We start from the raw sequence: 12,456 nt of genomic DNA on the forward strand, positions 1-12,456 counted from the left end.
TCTGATATTTGATCTGCATGTCAGTACCAGAAAATACTTTAAAAGGATCTGTGTGTAAACTGAGCCAGTAATTAGGTCTGTTGTGAGTAAGAATGAGTAACCCACCTCCTGCTGAGTCCATATCAGAGTCAGAGATGTGAGTGATGGAGAAGCGGGACACATTGGAGGGGGAGACGGTGAAGCGGGAGTACTGCACGGCTGGTTTAGGGTCCGGGGCTTTGGTGACGGAGCGGGGAGGAGGGGAGTCTGACGCCGCTGAGGATGTCGGTAACGGCAGCAGGGGGAAGTCGTCCTCCCACTCATACCCAGCGCCTGAGAGAAGACAGTAATTAATTCTTATTTGCTCACAAAGTTTTTCTTGATGCTGAGACAAGCGGACAATTCACTTCTTCTTTAATTGCACTATATTTAAACTAAAAAAAAAAAATGTTCTTGTACTTACTCTCCTCTGAGATGTTCCCATCTGAGGAGTCATCTGAGGCATTCACCCTTTCTTGGGATTTGCTCCGTGATTTCTGACCCTCTGCTCCTAAAGAGAAGCCGTGTTCAGCCAGCTCTTTAGTCGGGCTTTCCTGTGTGCAGTGAAATTTAGAGGAAGAAAAGTATATAGCACTTGTTAGATAGACTTGATGTCAGCTGTAGGCAGGTGAGTCAGTTAAAATAGTGTTTTAGCTGTAAGAAAAACATCTAAATAAGCTGTTATCTCTAATGTATTAGCAAACAGTTGCCTAGTTACAAATCCGGCAGTCACAGAGCAAAATAAAGCATTAAAGGGTAAGTTCACATTTTTTCAAGACTGTCTTAAAACAACAGCCAGGAGCCCAAATGAACACTCAGACATGTTTTGCTCGCTGTAATCATTCCTCTTGTTCATACCTACCAATTAGAAGATCCTCTCCAAATACGCTTTTAATGTAAATGATGGGATGACAAAATCCACAGTCCTCGTTTTGAGGGAAAATGTATTAAAAGGTTTATGTGAAGATAATATGAGGCTTCAAATTAGTCAAATAAAGTGGGTATCTTCCACAATTAAAGTCTTGTTAGTACAGAATTACCTCTCTGTGTTTCGACAGACAGTGTTTTTCCTGTTCAGCTGCAGTGGAAGAATAGTAACAAAAAAAGAGGTAATTTGGCACTAAAAAGACTGTAATGCTGAAAGATACTGAATTGATTTAAGTAATTTGGACAGCTGAAGCATCATATTAGCTTTAAAACATTTAAAAGTGCATTATGAAGGGATTTTCTAATGGTCAGTATGAACAGGAGGAATGATTACAGCAAGAAAAAACATGTTAATGTTCATCTAGGGACCTTTTAAGACAGACTTGAAAATTTGTGAACCTATCCTTTAATTTTGAGTCATGTTTCTGTCCACTTGATTAATGTAAGTCCAGTATTCACTCTCCGCCTGGGTCTGTTTTGGTCGCCACTAACTAGCAAATATCTGGATTTTTAACTGCTAGATGCTAAAACTATGTTTGCTGTTGGGTGAACAGTGTTGACTGGGTTATAAATAATAAACAGTGAATTAAAAGAGGCTAAAAAACTCTGAAGAGCTGCCCCTTTCACATTACACCAAGCTAAATTATGCTAACTTGAAATGCCATTTAGAAAACATATATTAATGCAGGTTTAAATAGTAAATAAGTGAAAGAAAACATTTAAATATACCCTCTATGACACTCACCTGATCGAACAGATAGACGGTGACGTCATCAAAAAACGACACCGTCTTCTTCTTGCATTCAAGCTCCTCATCTAGGTTCTCCGCCGTAAGCAGCGTTGGCATCTTGAGGAGGCTTCGCAGTTTGTGGGCGTCGCTGTTGTCGCTCACCACAATGGGCACCGGGTGGCACTCGTCCTCGCTCTCCTCCCCTCCACTCGGCTCCTGCACACTGTAGGTTCTCAGATCCTCATCCGACTCGTCGCTGTCGTCGGTGTCACCGTACTCTTCGTCCGCCTCTTCCCCGTCAGCCGGAGACCCTCGGCCCTCCGTTGCAGGGAGCGGAGGGGGAGGGGTGGATGGAGGTGGAGGAGACGAAGAAGAAAACCGTCTGGTGTTTGCCGTGTGCTGCAAGGCCACCTCGTCTTTGGGTAAGGTGTGCAGGATTTCTCCAGATATCCCTGATGGCTTGTTTTGAATTGTCTTGATCGCTGGCTCTTCTGTTTTTAAAGCTTGAACAGAGTCTTTGATGTCCTCTGCTTCCTCCTCCTCTACACCGATGTTGGAGTTACATTCTTCGTTCAGGGCACCAAGGGCCTCTTCCATGGCTCCTACCACTTCTGCCGCCCAGTCTCCCAGAGAAGAGCTCTCCTCCTGAGATGGCCATTCGTCCAGTCCGCCTTCTGCTATCGAGGTGGTGTCAGAGGGCTCCACACGTAGCTCCAGTCCCTCATCCTGGTCACATTGCTCTGAAGATGATTCTGCTCCTCGAGTCAATGTGTGCTTCATTTCAAGTTTTATGTCTTTGCTCACAACAGTGTCCTGTAGTTCGTCCTCCTCTTCGTTCTTTCTCTTCTCACCCTTCTTTTCTCCCATGTGCTGTTCCTTTTCAACACTTTCTTCATCTCTTAGTTTCTCTGGCAGTTCCTCCCCTTCATCCTTGGACTGCCTTTCATTCTCGTAGTCAGAAAAGTAGGCAGAATCTCTGTATGGGGTCTTATCACTCAGCGGTAAAAGGATGCTGTCACATGACTGTGAGGATGCTAAAGTCAAATCCTCATCCAATGATGGCTCATCCTTTGTGGGCGTCTCTTGGGCCTCGACCTCATGCTCCTCCACCACCCCATCCTCCTCCAGGCTCGTATCAAGTGTAGGCTTTCCTAAAGTTTGGTCACGGGGTTCATGAGGCTCTTTGGGGACAAACTCAGGACTCTCATTATTTTCTGTGTCATAGCCACTGTCCATAGCTTTAGGTGAGCTGGAAGGGTGTGAAGACGCAGGGCTGAAGCCTTCACAGGACCCGGCTGCAGATGGTAGATCCATTGAATCCATGGAATCAGGAGTTCCTAACTGCTTCTTTAGCGACTTGAAGGCAGGAGAAGCGTTCAGCTCGCTGGACTCGTCAGCGAAGATGCCCGAGGTAACATCAGTGATATCGTCTGTGATTTCATCGTCCTCCTCCTCGTCACTGCAGTCGAGGATGTCAGCGAGGCTCACGCTGGAGCCGCCTCGGTCAACACCACTGTCGCCGGTATGACTCATCTCTGACTGTGGATCTGTGAGGGCCACCATCACATGCATGTTGTCATCAGGAGGCGGAGTGGCTTTTGTCATTGTCAGGGTCACCTCCTCTATTTTAGGCTCTGGCGGTTTTTGCATGATTAGATTTTCCTTGATTACATCCTCCCTCTTCTCTTTGAATAGAGTGTCATCAGTTGTGAGGTCAACATATTGTTCTCCACTGTCCTCAGTCTTTATCAAAGCAGGTTTGGGTATAATGGGACCACCTGGAGCCGGTGATAGATTGATCATCTCTTCATTGCTTGGGATGTCAATGACCTTATCTCTGATGTAGTTGCTGTGACTGTAGCTGTGACTATAGCTGTTGTTTCTGACTAGCAAGCCAGTGAGTGGATCAACAAAGTGCGAATGGCAACACTCTCCAGATGCTGGCACCTGAGTCTCGCCCTCATGGCACAGGTAAATGTAGGCATTGCAGTTGTCTGAGGGCACCATTGCATGGTGTTTACTCAGATTAAGGCAGGCACTGTTGTCTTTGGCCTGGTGGGGCTCAAGATAGTCAATGGGTTTAGGCAGAGTGTGGAAGGCCAGGCTGTGCTCCTCCGGCCAGGAGTCTTCAATGTCCGTAGTCGGCATTGTGTAGTGGAAATCTACGTAAGCGTCCTGTCTGCAGCTGTGGCTCGCCCGTCTGTGGTGACCGATGCCGCTGTGGCGATGTTTTGAAGGCCAAGTGTTGCAGGTGTGTCTCTCAATAAATATGTCCTCTTCATCTTCCTCCTCTGAATCACTGTCTCTGTGCCCGATGAAGAGCGCCCCCTCTGTCTCCATGTTGATACTTACAGAGTGGCTGTTGTGCCTGGTGTGGCTGGGCATGGTCTTCCTCAGGGAGCCCATCATGTCGTAGTAGCCCCCTGTCACATTCTTTCCGATGATGGAGGTCTGACTTGTGTCTAGGTATGCGTCTCTGTAGGCCTGTTGAGGTGGACTGATTAAGGAGGGGGATATACCCAGCGGGTTCTCCAACTCACCCAAAGCCTGGCGAAGGCTTCTTGACCCCCAGCTTTCCTGATGATGATGCTCACTGGAAAGCTCACCTCCAATCAGATAGTGATCTATTCCCAAAGGCGGTGAGTGCTCATAGTAGTAGCCCCCGTCTCGGTCTTTATAGGACACATAGTGACTAGACTCCCAGGGTCGTATGGGGCTGCTGTCCGATACTTGCCCTAAAAGGGGCTCCATTGTTAGAGAGATAGCCGGACTTGATTCATTTGAGTCATACACATCTGACTTATGGATGTCTGCTGACCAATAGGGACCCATATTCTTAGCCTGTGATGGGCAGGCCATGCACTCGCCCGAGTCGGCACTCCCAGTAAGGAAGCTCCCACTGCTGCCCTGGTAGTCTGGGCTGTAGGAGCACATGGTGTAGTCCGGATCAATGTTACAGTCTACTGGCTCTTCAATGCGGATGTAGTATTCACTGCTTACTGAGGGGCTATGGGCACTGAGGACGGGGAGTACACCTGGAGCATGTAGATGTTTTGGTTGGTAGTAAGGAGGAGAAACTCCATGGCTGAGGCTCTCCATGGGGCAGCCTCCCACAATGCCTCCTGGTGGGTAAAATGCCTCCTGACAATGATGACCCAGTGAACTAGAGGAGTCTGGGGCTCTATACGACTGTTCTGCCCTGGCTTGCTCCCACTTGTATTCAAAGTTCAGGCCGTGGCTGGTCTCTGTGACTGTTAGTATGTCATCTCCAGACTCCGAGTGGTAGCCATCGCCAGCTGAAAACTGCTCAAGGAGAGGGAAAGAGGAGGAGGAGGTCAATGAGGGGTGGTCTCGTGACATCACAGAGGCACCACGGAGGCTGTTGTGTCCGATATTGGGACGCATGGAGTTCCATCGCCTCTCAAAGTCCTCCTCGGCCTCGCTGGCCCCCTTGGCACACAGGTAGCTGAGCAGCAAATGGACTTCCTCTGCGTTGGGTCTCTGATCAGGCTGGAGCCAGCAGAACTGCATCACCTCATACCTGAGGAGCCCAAGCATAAGAGACACAGTCATATACACAAGATATGAGGAAAAGTCTGACAAATGCATCATACATTATACATGCTGATCACTTATTTGTTGTTTGTCTGTTAGGATTCTGGAGGTGGAGGTGTTCAGATTCAACCCCGTCTCCTAGAAACTGTGTTCATATGCGACTAAATTGCAACAGCAAATATATTTTGCTGGAAAAGTAATGCTGACTGAAATACATTTTGTCTCAGCATAATGAAAAAATCTTGGCAAGTTGCAAAAATGTTGATACTGAACCTTCACCAAAGTGCTTTTGTTGTATAAACTTAAACACACAGGATTCAGGTTATGACCTCCTCCCACCGAGTGATGTATAAATGTAGCTTCATTCATCAAAAAAAACGTTTTTTGTGAACATAATCCAGGCAGCGATTACATTTGCCAACGCAACGTAATTGGGAAAACAATTCATTTGTATATAAACATAATTTTTAGGTGACGGCATTGTCAGTATTGGATTTTCCTGTTTGTATTACTGAAATGTTTAGTTATCATGTTTAATTCAAGGAACAAAAAAATAATTAGCATGGTGTTATCATTGTTTAATTCACTGTTAATGTTTGCTATTGTTTTCTCTCAGATTGTGTATAACAGCATACCACTGGCGATCCTCATCTAGGGACCAAAAATGAAAATGAGCTTTTACATATTCGTGGTGCAGCATATGCAACGTGCCCCATGTCTGTCAAATAACAAATTAATTAATGAAGTTGTAACAACGGGACTAAAAATAAGAGAACTGAAAACTAAACTAGGGAAGCAAAACTGGCAGGATCTGCATTGTAATTAAAAATCCGCAGAAGAAATGAGAATCCACTTGTCCTTGGAACAGATTTATTTGTGTTCTGTTTGAAATTATGTTTTGCTCTGTGTCCTCCTGCTCCTCCTCCTCCTCCTCCTCAGGGACTGTTAGATATGTTAAAGATGTTTCTAAATGTGTTTCTGTGTGTGTGTGTGTGTGTGTCTCACCAGCGTTCAGCCAGGGGCACTTTAAGCAGCGGTTTGGGGAGTCGCAGCTGCTGCTCCCTCACAGCGTAGGTCAGCACTTGTCTGTCAGAGTAGTGTCTGTAGGGTTGGTTACCCAGCTCAAACAGCTCCCAGATAGTAACACCCAGGGACCTGAGACAGAGGGAAACATGGACATTGTGAAGATGAAACATAAAACATTAATCAGAACAAGCATATGTCATTCCCACTGTGACCACAAACTAAATAATTTCGTTATTTTGCTTCCCTCATGTTTTCACTCACCGTCAGGGCTTTACAGCTGTACAGACAGATTCTCTATTGTCTTAAACTCTACTTGGTCTTGTTACTGTTTGATCTGTGTTGGGTTTTGGGCCATTTTTCTCACTTATTAAAGTCTTGACAGATTTAGTGTAAGGTTTTTTCTGCTCTGCTCTTGTAATTTTTGAGGTAACTTGAAGAACTCAAAGGATGTCAAGTCAAAGACAGTTCCCCAAGGGAGACACAAAACCCAAAATCTCTTCCATATTTTTCCATTTACAAGCAAACTTCTGGTTGATACATTTCTGTCTGTGTGTCTTTCCCAGAGAACAAACTTTGGCCCAAGTGTCCTCCTTTTGGTCGTGACCTTTTTCTTATGCACAAAGTAAGAACAAATTATCATGTTATAGTACAGTCGTGCAAGATTAATGTTTCTTTGGAAGATGAGAAAATGCTTTTTGCAGCTCCAGTCCTATTTTAAGAAAATGCGATATAAACAAAAGCAGATTTTCCAAGTAAAATCCCTCAATTTGTTGTTTTTGGACTGCCATTGTCTCCTCGTCTTCCAGCATTTGGACTGTCCATTGTTCGGATTGATCCAACTAACTAATCAGCCTGATCCTCAAGTATATCTGAACATTTTCTGTCACTATGAGTCATGAGTAGTATAACCAAAGGCACAATATCTTCTTGTCTGAGCAAAAAATGGCATCGTCTTATATCCTAATCTATGAACAGTGACATAAAGTAATAATAATAACAATAGTAGTTTATATATATTTGATGCTGTACATTATGAGATCTCTGTTAGATTTTTGTTTCAAAGAATAGGTAACCAAACGTGCATCTTTGTGTGTTTGTGGCTTTTCATCCTACCAGATGTTGCTCTGTTGGGTCTGATCAGCCACCAGCAGGTTTCCATGCACCTCATCCACCAGCTCCGGAGCGATCCAACGCAGCGGCACGTACATCTGATCTAACGTCACGAAGTAATCGTCCTGGTAGGAGGGACGGGTGAAATGTTAACAGTCAAACAGCGAGGACAGACACTTCGATGTATTTTTATTTTAATTATTGACTGAGCTACACAGAAAAAACAGACACTTTAACAATTTAACATTTGATTCTGGCAAGTTTTATGAAGTCTGGTCTAATTTTTTGTTGCATATAAAGGAAGAAACCGAACAAGAGGCAAATATTTCTACTTTAAAAAATGAAATACTGTAGTGTTACCTCATTTAAGTTGCATTCAAGTGGTATTTACTGATACATTGTGCCCCCTATTTTTTTATTTTTGTCTCTGCCATGTTTTATTTATTATTGCTGTACTTGAAGCTAATTCTATTTGCACGGAGTAATTATGTTTTGTTTTGTTCTGTTATTTAATCTTCACTTTGTGATTGTGTTTGTAAGACGTGTTCTTGTGTTTCATTATGTTTTGTTTTTTTTTAATATATTGAAACATTTAATAAAGAATTTAATTACAATAACATTGAATTCTGACTCATTAAGTGTTGCTTATATTTTCTGGGTTTTTAATCATCTTCCTTTGTTAAATTGAAACACTTAAAACGAGCTCTGACGAATTAAATCGGTAAAGAAACTAAATATCGGATCTGTTAGCAGATGCAAAACACCTCAGGGATTCACAGAGTCACTCACTCACTCACTCAACAAGCATCTTCATCTCATTCTTTTCCTATTTGGCCAAATTCCCGGAACAAATTAAATGATTTGCAGACAAAATAATGCTGTCTGTGTTTGCATATTTTACTGTGTGCATATTTTTCTACCTTGTATTTAGCGTGAGACAGGCCATAATCTCCGATCTTCACTGAGACATCGGCAGTCAACAAGCAGTTCCTCAAAGCCAGATCACTGGTGACAGAGAGGAGGAGGAGGAGGAGGATGAGGAGGAGGAGGAGGAGGAGGGAGTAAACAGCTGTTACTTTTCTTCATTATTTATAAACATACTAAACAGGACCAGAACATTGCAAGAGGGTCATATTTCTTGAAGCACATAACAAAATAAACACATTACTCTGCTCGGCTACAAAATGAAGTTATTAACCTTTATTGTGGAGTTTCTGGAGTTCTGGAGATGAAGAGTCACCGCCTGCAACAAAATCACTGATGCTGGAGTCGGTAAGGAGCACTCAGGCAGCACCAGGATATTGTTCCAGGAAGCGACCGGGAAGCAAGAAAGCGTTGCAACGTCTGACATTTAACTACGTTAATCGAAGCTGCCGAGTACCTGTGTGTGAAGTTGTGTTTGTGCAAGTGCAGCAGTCCTGAGGCGATGTCACAGGCCATCCGTTGCAGGATGAGCGGCTCCGGGGTCACGGTCTCTGCGGTCCTGCAGCTTCGGAGGTAACTCTTCACATCCCCCTGAACGCAGCACACACACACACAGAGAGAGAGAGAGAGAGAGAGAGAGGACAGAGTTTAGTCTGTGTGTTACAACCTCTGACCACTGGAGGGCAGTCTTGTCTTTTCTTGTCCACTCATGTAAATCTGGTTTGTTATTTGTGCTCCTTTGATTTACAGCGTTTAATCTGCACGTTGTTTAGACTGATCACGCTAAATAATGAGCTTCATCCCACAAACTACAACAGGTGCAGTATTGCGCAAATGTTTTAGGCACTTTAAATGTGATGCAACACCGTCAGGGAGGCGTCTGATCCACCCAAAGTCATTCAGCAGCATGATGACAACAACCCCGAAACATAAAGCCAAAGTCATAAAGAACTTCAGCAACAAGAAGAACAAGGAGTCCTGCAACAGATGGGTTGGCTTCCACAGAGCTCTGATCTCAACATCTGGGATTAACATGAAGAGACAGAAGCAGCTGAGACGCCTAAATCCACTGAAGTGTGGCGACTTCTCCGAGACGCAGGAACAACCGACCCGCCGAGTACCTGAAACACCGAGAACTGCTGCTGTTTTAAAGGCTGCTCGTTTCATTTAGGTTTCTTCCGTTGAATCGATTTTGCATCAAGTTAACTGATAAATAAGAACAATTAATGGCAGCATCCTCACTTTACTTTTAGTGTCTAAAACTTCTGTACATCTGAACATTTTCTGTCATGAGTTACAGCCTCCCCCTTCTGCTTAAAAATGTGTTTTTCTAACTGTCACCTGACTGTGATGTTTGAGCTTCTCTGTGCAGAATAATGTATGTGCAACAGTTTGTTTTCACATTGATGCACGATTTGTGACATCGCAACTAATTTGGAGCCAATTCATACACCTAAAGCTGTGTTGCTCTTTAAAAAAAAAAAAAAGAAAATCTGAAATAAAATAGAACTGAACCACCACTCAACAACCTGTTATTACTTTCTCAGTAGGGCGGATTCAAAACTGATAGACGTAAAGTGGCAAAGATCCAGTTCTTAGCTCTTAATGCTTCGATATCGCGGCAAATATCAACGTTAAATCGAACAAACTAATCAGTCCTGTGGATTTAATGCTGCGGTTGTGAGTAAAGTACAAATCTAACATGATTTATTGGTAAGTGTGAGCTGCCAGAGCCAAATTTTTAACAGCAGCTGCCAAGAATACTTTCATTGCCAAAAGTAATTACTAGAAAAAAAATCCCATGAACTAGATATTACAACTTTTTTTTTTTTTTCAATCCATTTAATCCATTTGAATGAGTTATCGACTCGAAAAGCAAAGGTCAAAAGACTCGACAGACACTTTCAGAAACTACATATCTCATATTATAGATGGTTTTAATATATTTTATGTACTTAGTGGTGAAGGCACACTTACGCCAAGGGGATATTTTTAAAATATTAAACTCTTTGAATGAACGGCTGGCAAATCGCTCAGATTTATCTATTAAAAGAACATTTTAGCCCCTGTTGGCACTTTGGATCTGTGTATTAACTTTTTAAATCTATATTAATCTCTTTTACACATATTGTAAGCCTTTCTCTCTACACCAGACTGTGAAGGGGGGGGTGGTCGGATACTCACCAGAGGGCAAAACTCCATCACCAGCAGGTAGGGAGTGACCTCAGTGCACTGGGCCAAACACTGCAGCAGAGCAGGGTGCTGGAGGGCCCTGGAGAGCAGAGGAGGAAGAGGAGGAGGAGGAGGAGGAGGACGAGCATGAGATCACAGCACAACGCAGCGAGGTAGAAAGTGAGATTTGACACATTTTTGACGATAAAGGTAATTTAATAACATCCACACCCACGTGTGTTAATCGTAATTCCTTCAAGAATTGTTTAATTTACGCCTCGTATGACTACAGCGTATTGAAAGATATCTCTGTTCGGTGACGTCTGGAAGTTGCTCTGCATCCTCCCAGTGTATTCTTCATATGAGTCATTAATTTATCTATGATTTAGTCATCCTGTTTTTTTCCATTAAGTCTAGTTAATACTATCTTGGTCCAGTCCGTCCTGGAAGAGGGATCCTTCCTCTGTTGCTCTTCCTCAGGTTTGTTCCATTTTTTTTTTATTTAATTTTAATTAATTTAATTCTCATTCAAATTAAGGATCTAAGGATCGAGGATGTCGTATGTTGTACAGATTGTTATACATATTGGATTATATAAATAGATTTTTAACTTGACAATTAAAGGACATGACGGAAATTTCTGGTTTTGTTCTGCAGAAAATTCAAATTAAGTAAAATTAATTAAGTAAAACTAAACATGTAGTAGCAGTAAAATGTGCTTCAGTAAAAAATACTCATTTTGTAGGAAGGTCTCTGAAGTGTCTAATTTTCCCAAAATCGGAGATACTGAAACGATGGTGAAAAAATGTTCTAAAAACACATTTGTGTCATTGAGCTGTTTTATAGTTACATGATGATAGTTTCTGAGCCGCTCTGTAAAATGAACATTCGCTCCATTTATAACATGAATACATATCAAACATGTATTTTTATTAATAAGTGTATCTATCAGACAGAAATAAAGAAGGCAAACACAGCCGTCTGTCTCTGAAGACGCTGAATAACTTCAGTCAATATTTCAAAGTTTACAAAGTCAAATATTCCATCAGATTCAGAGGAACTAAGTTATGAAACAAGAACTATAATAAATATTTAAATTCAGGCTTAAGGATCGAAGCAGACTACCTCACATCTACAAACCTTCCTGAGTGTGTATTAGCATGTTACAGCTGTTACAAATATTACACACATATGTCATTTACATCATCTTTTTACTCAGTTATACTGAGTTATACATATATTGTTTATTTTTTTTTTAATTTTCTTTGGTGAGATACCATCACACCAGTATAATCCCTGTCTTTATATATTATATATCTTGGTATTTTCTGCCTGTGCAAGTAACTAAACTAAACTAAAGAGGCGGCGTTTTTACAGTTTATATGTTTTAAATGTAGTGTAGATCTGAAAACGCAAAGTAAGCAGTAACTCCAGCCATCAGGTAAATGTCGAGCTGTAAAAAGTAAAATATTTCCCTCTTAAAAGTAGTACATGAGAAGTAGAAAGTCTCCAAAATGAAGATACTCAAGTACTTAAATAAATGTACAGTTACTTCATCGCCTCTGACAGAAATACAACAAACAGATCCAACAGCAGGTGACGGAGGTAAACGTGTACCGGAAAGGTTGTGCTTCCTCCAGGAAGTGCATCTGGTCCTGCACGCTGGCACTGGCTTTAAGTTCCTTGACCACCACTTGGGTGGTATTCAGACCGGCATTCACCTCCCCCAGCAGAACCTGAAACAGCGAAGATAGAGACGAATATGCACAAGGAAGACAGACAGACAGGCAGGCAGAGAGGACAGAGAGAAGGACATTTACACAGAAACAAGCATGGAGTGGGAGTGACGGTTACACAAAGACAAAACAGACAAAACGACATGAAGCAGTCATGCAGGAGTTCAGCAAAGAGACAGAAAAAAGCAGACAAACACAAACAAACACACACAAACACACACACACACACACACACACACAGATGGACATACCCAGTCA

At 42.6% G+C, this 12,456-nt stretch overlaps 1 protein-coding gene across 3 annotated transcripts in view; it reads right to left on the minus strand.

The window, feature by feature from the left end:
* The window catches only part of aatkb (apoptosis-associated tyrosine kinase b), a 65,811-nt gene that overhangs the window by 3,202 nt on the left and 50,153 nt on the right, over positions 1 to 12,456 (minus strand). For all 3 annotated transcript variants that reach the window (XM_044337387.1, XM_044337389.1, XM_044337390.1), the window contains 9 exons: positions 12,080 to 12,198; positions 10,475 to 10,562; positions 8,748 to 8,881; positions 8,287 to 8,371; positions 7,370 to 7,491; positions 6,236 to 6,385; positions 1,691 to 5,216; positions 443 to 572; positions 106 to 312 (listed from right to left, as the gene is read on the minus strand). In XM_044337387.1, the coding sequence (XP_044193322.1) occupies positions 106 to 312; positions 443 to 572; positions 1,691 to 5,216; positions 6,236 to 6,385; positions 7,370 to 7,491; positions 8,287 to 8,371; positions 8,748 to 8,881; positions 10,475 to 10,562; positions 12,080 to 12,198 (4,561 nt within the window). The remainder of the gene's footprint in view (positions 1 to 105; positions 313 to 442; positions 573 to 1,690; positions 5,217 to 6,235; positions 6,386 to 7,369; positions 7,492 to 8,286; positions 8,372 to 8,747; positions 8,882 to 10,474; positions 10,563 to 12,079; positions 12,199 to 12,456) is intronic.

This window comes from Thunnus albacares, chromosome 20, assembly GCF_914725855.1.
Source record: "Thunnus albacares chromosome 20, fThuAlb1.1, whole genome shotgun sequence".
In the NCBI taxonomy this organism is placed as follows: Eukaryota; Metazoa; Chordata; class Actinopteri; order Scombriformes; family Scombridae; genus Thunnus; species Thunnus albacares.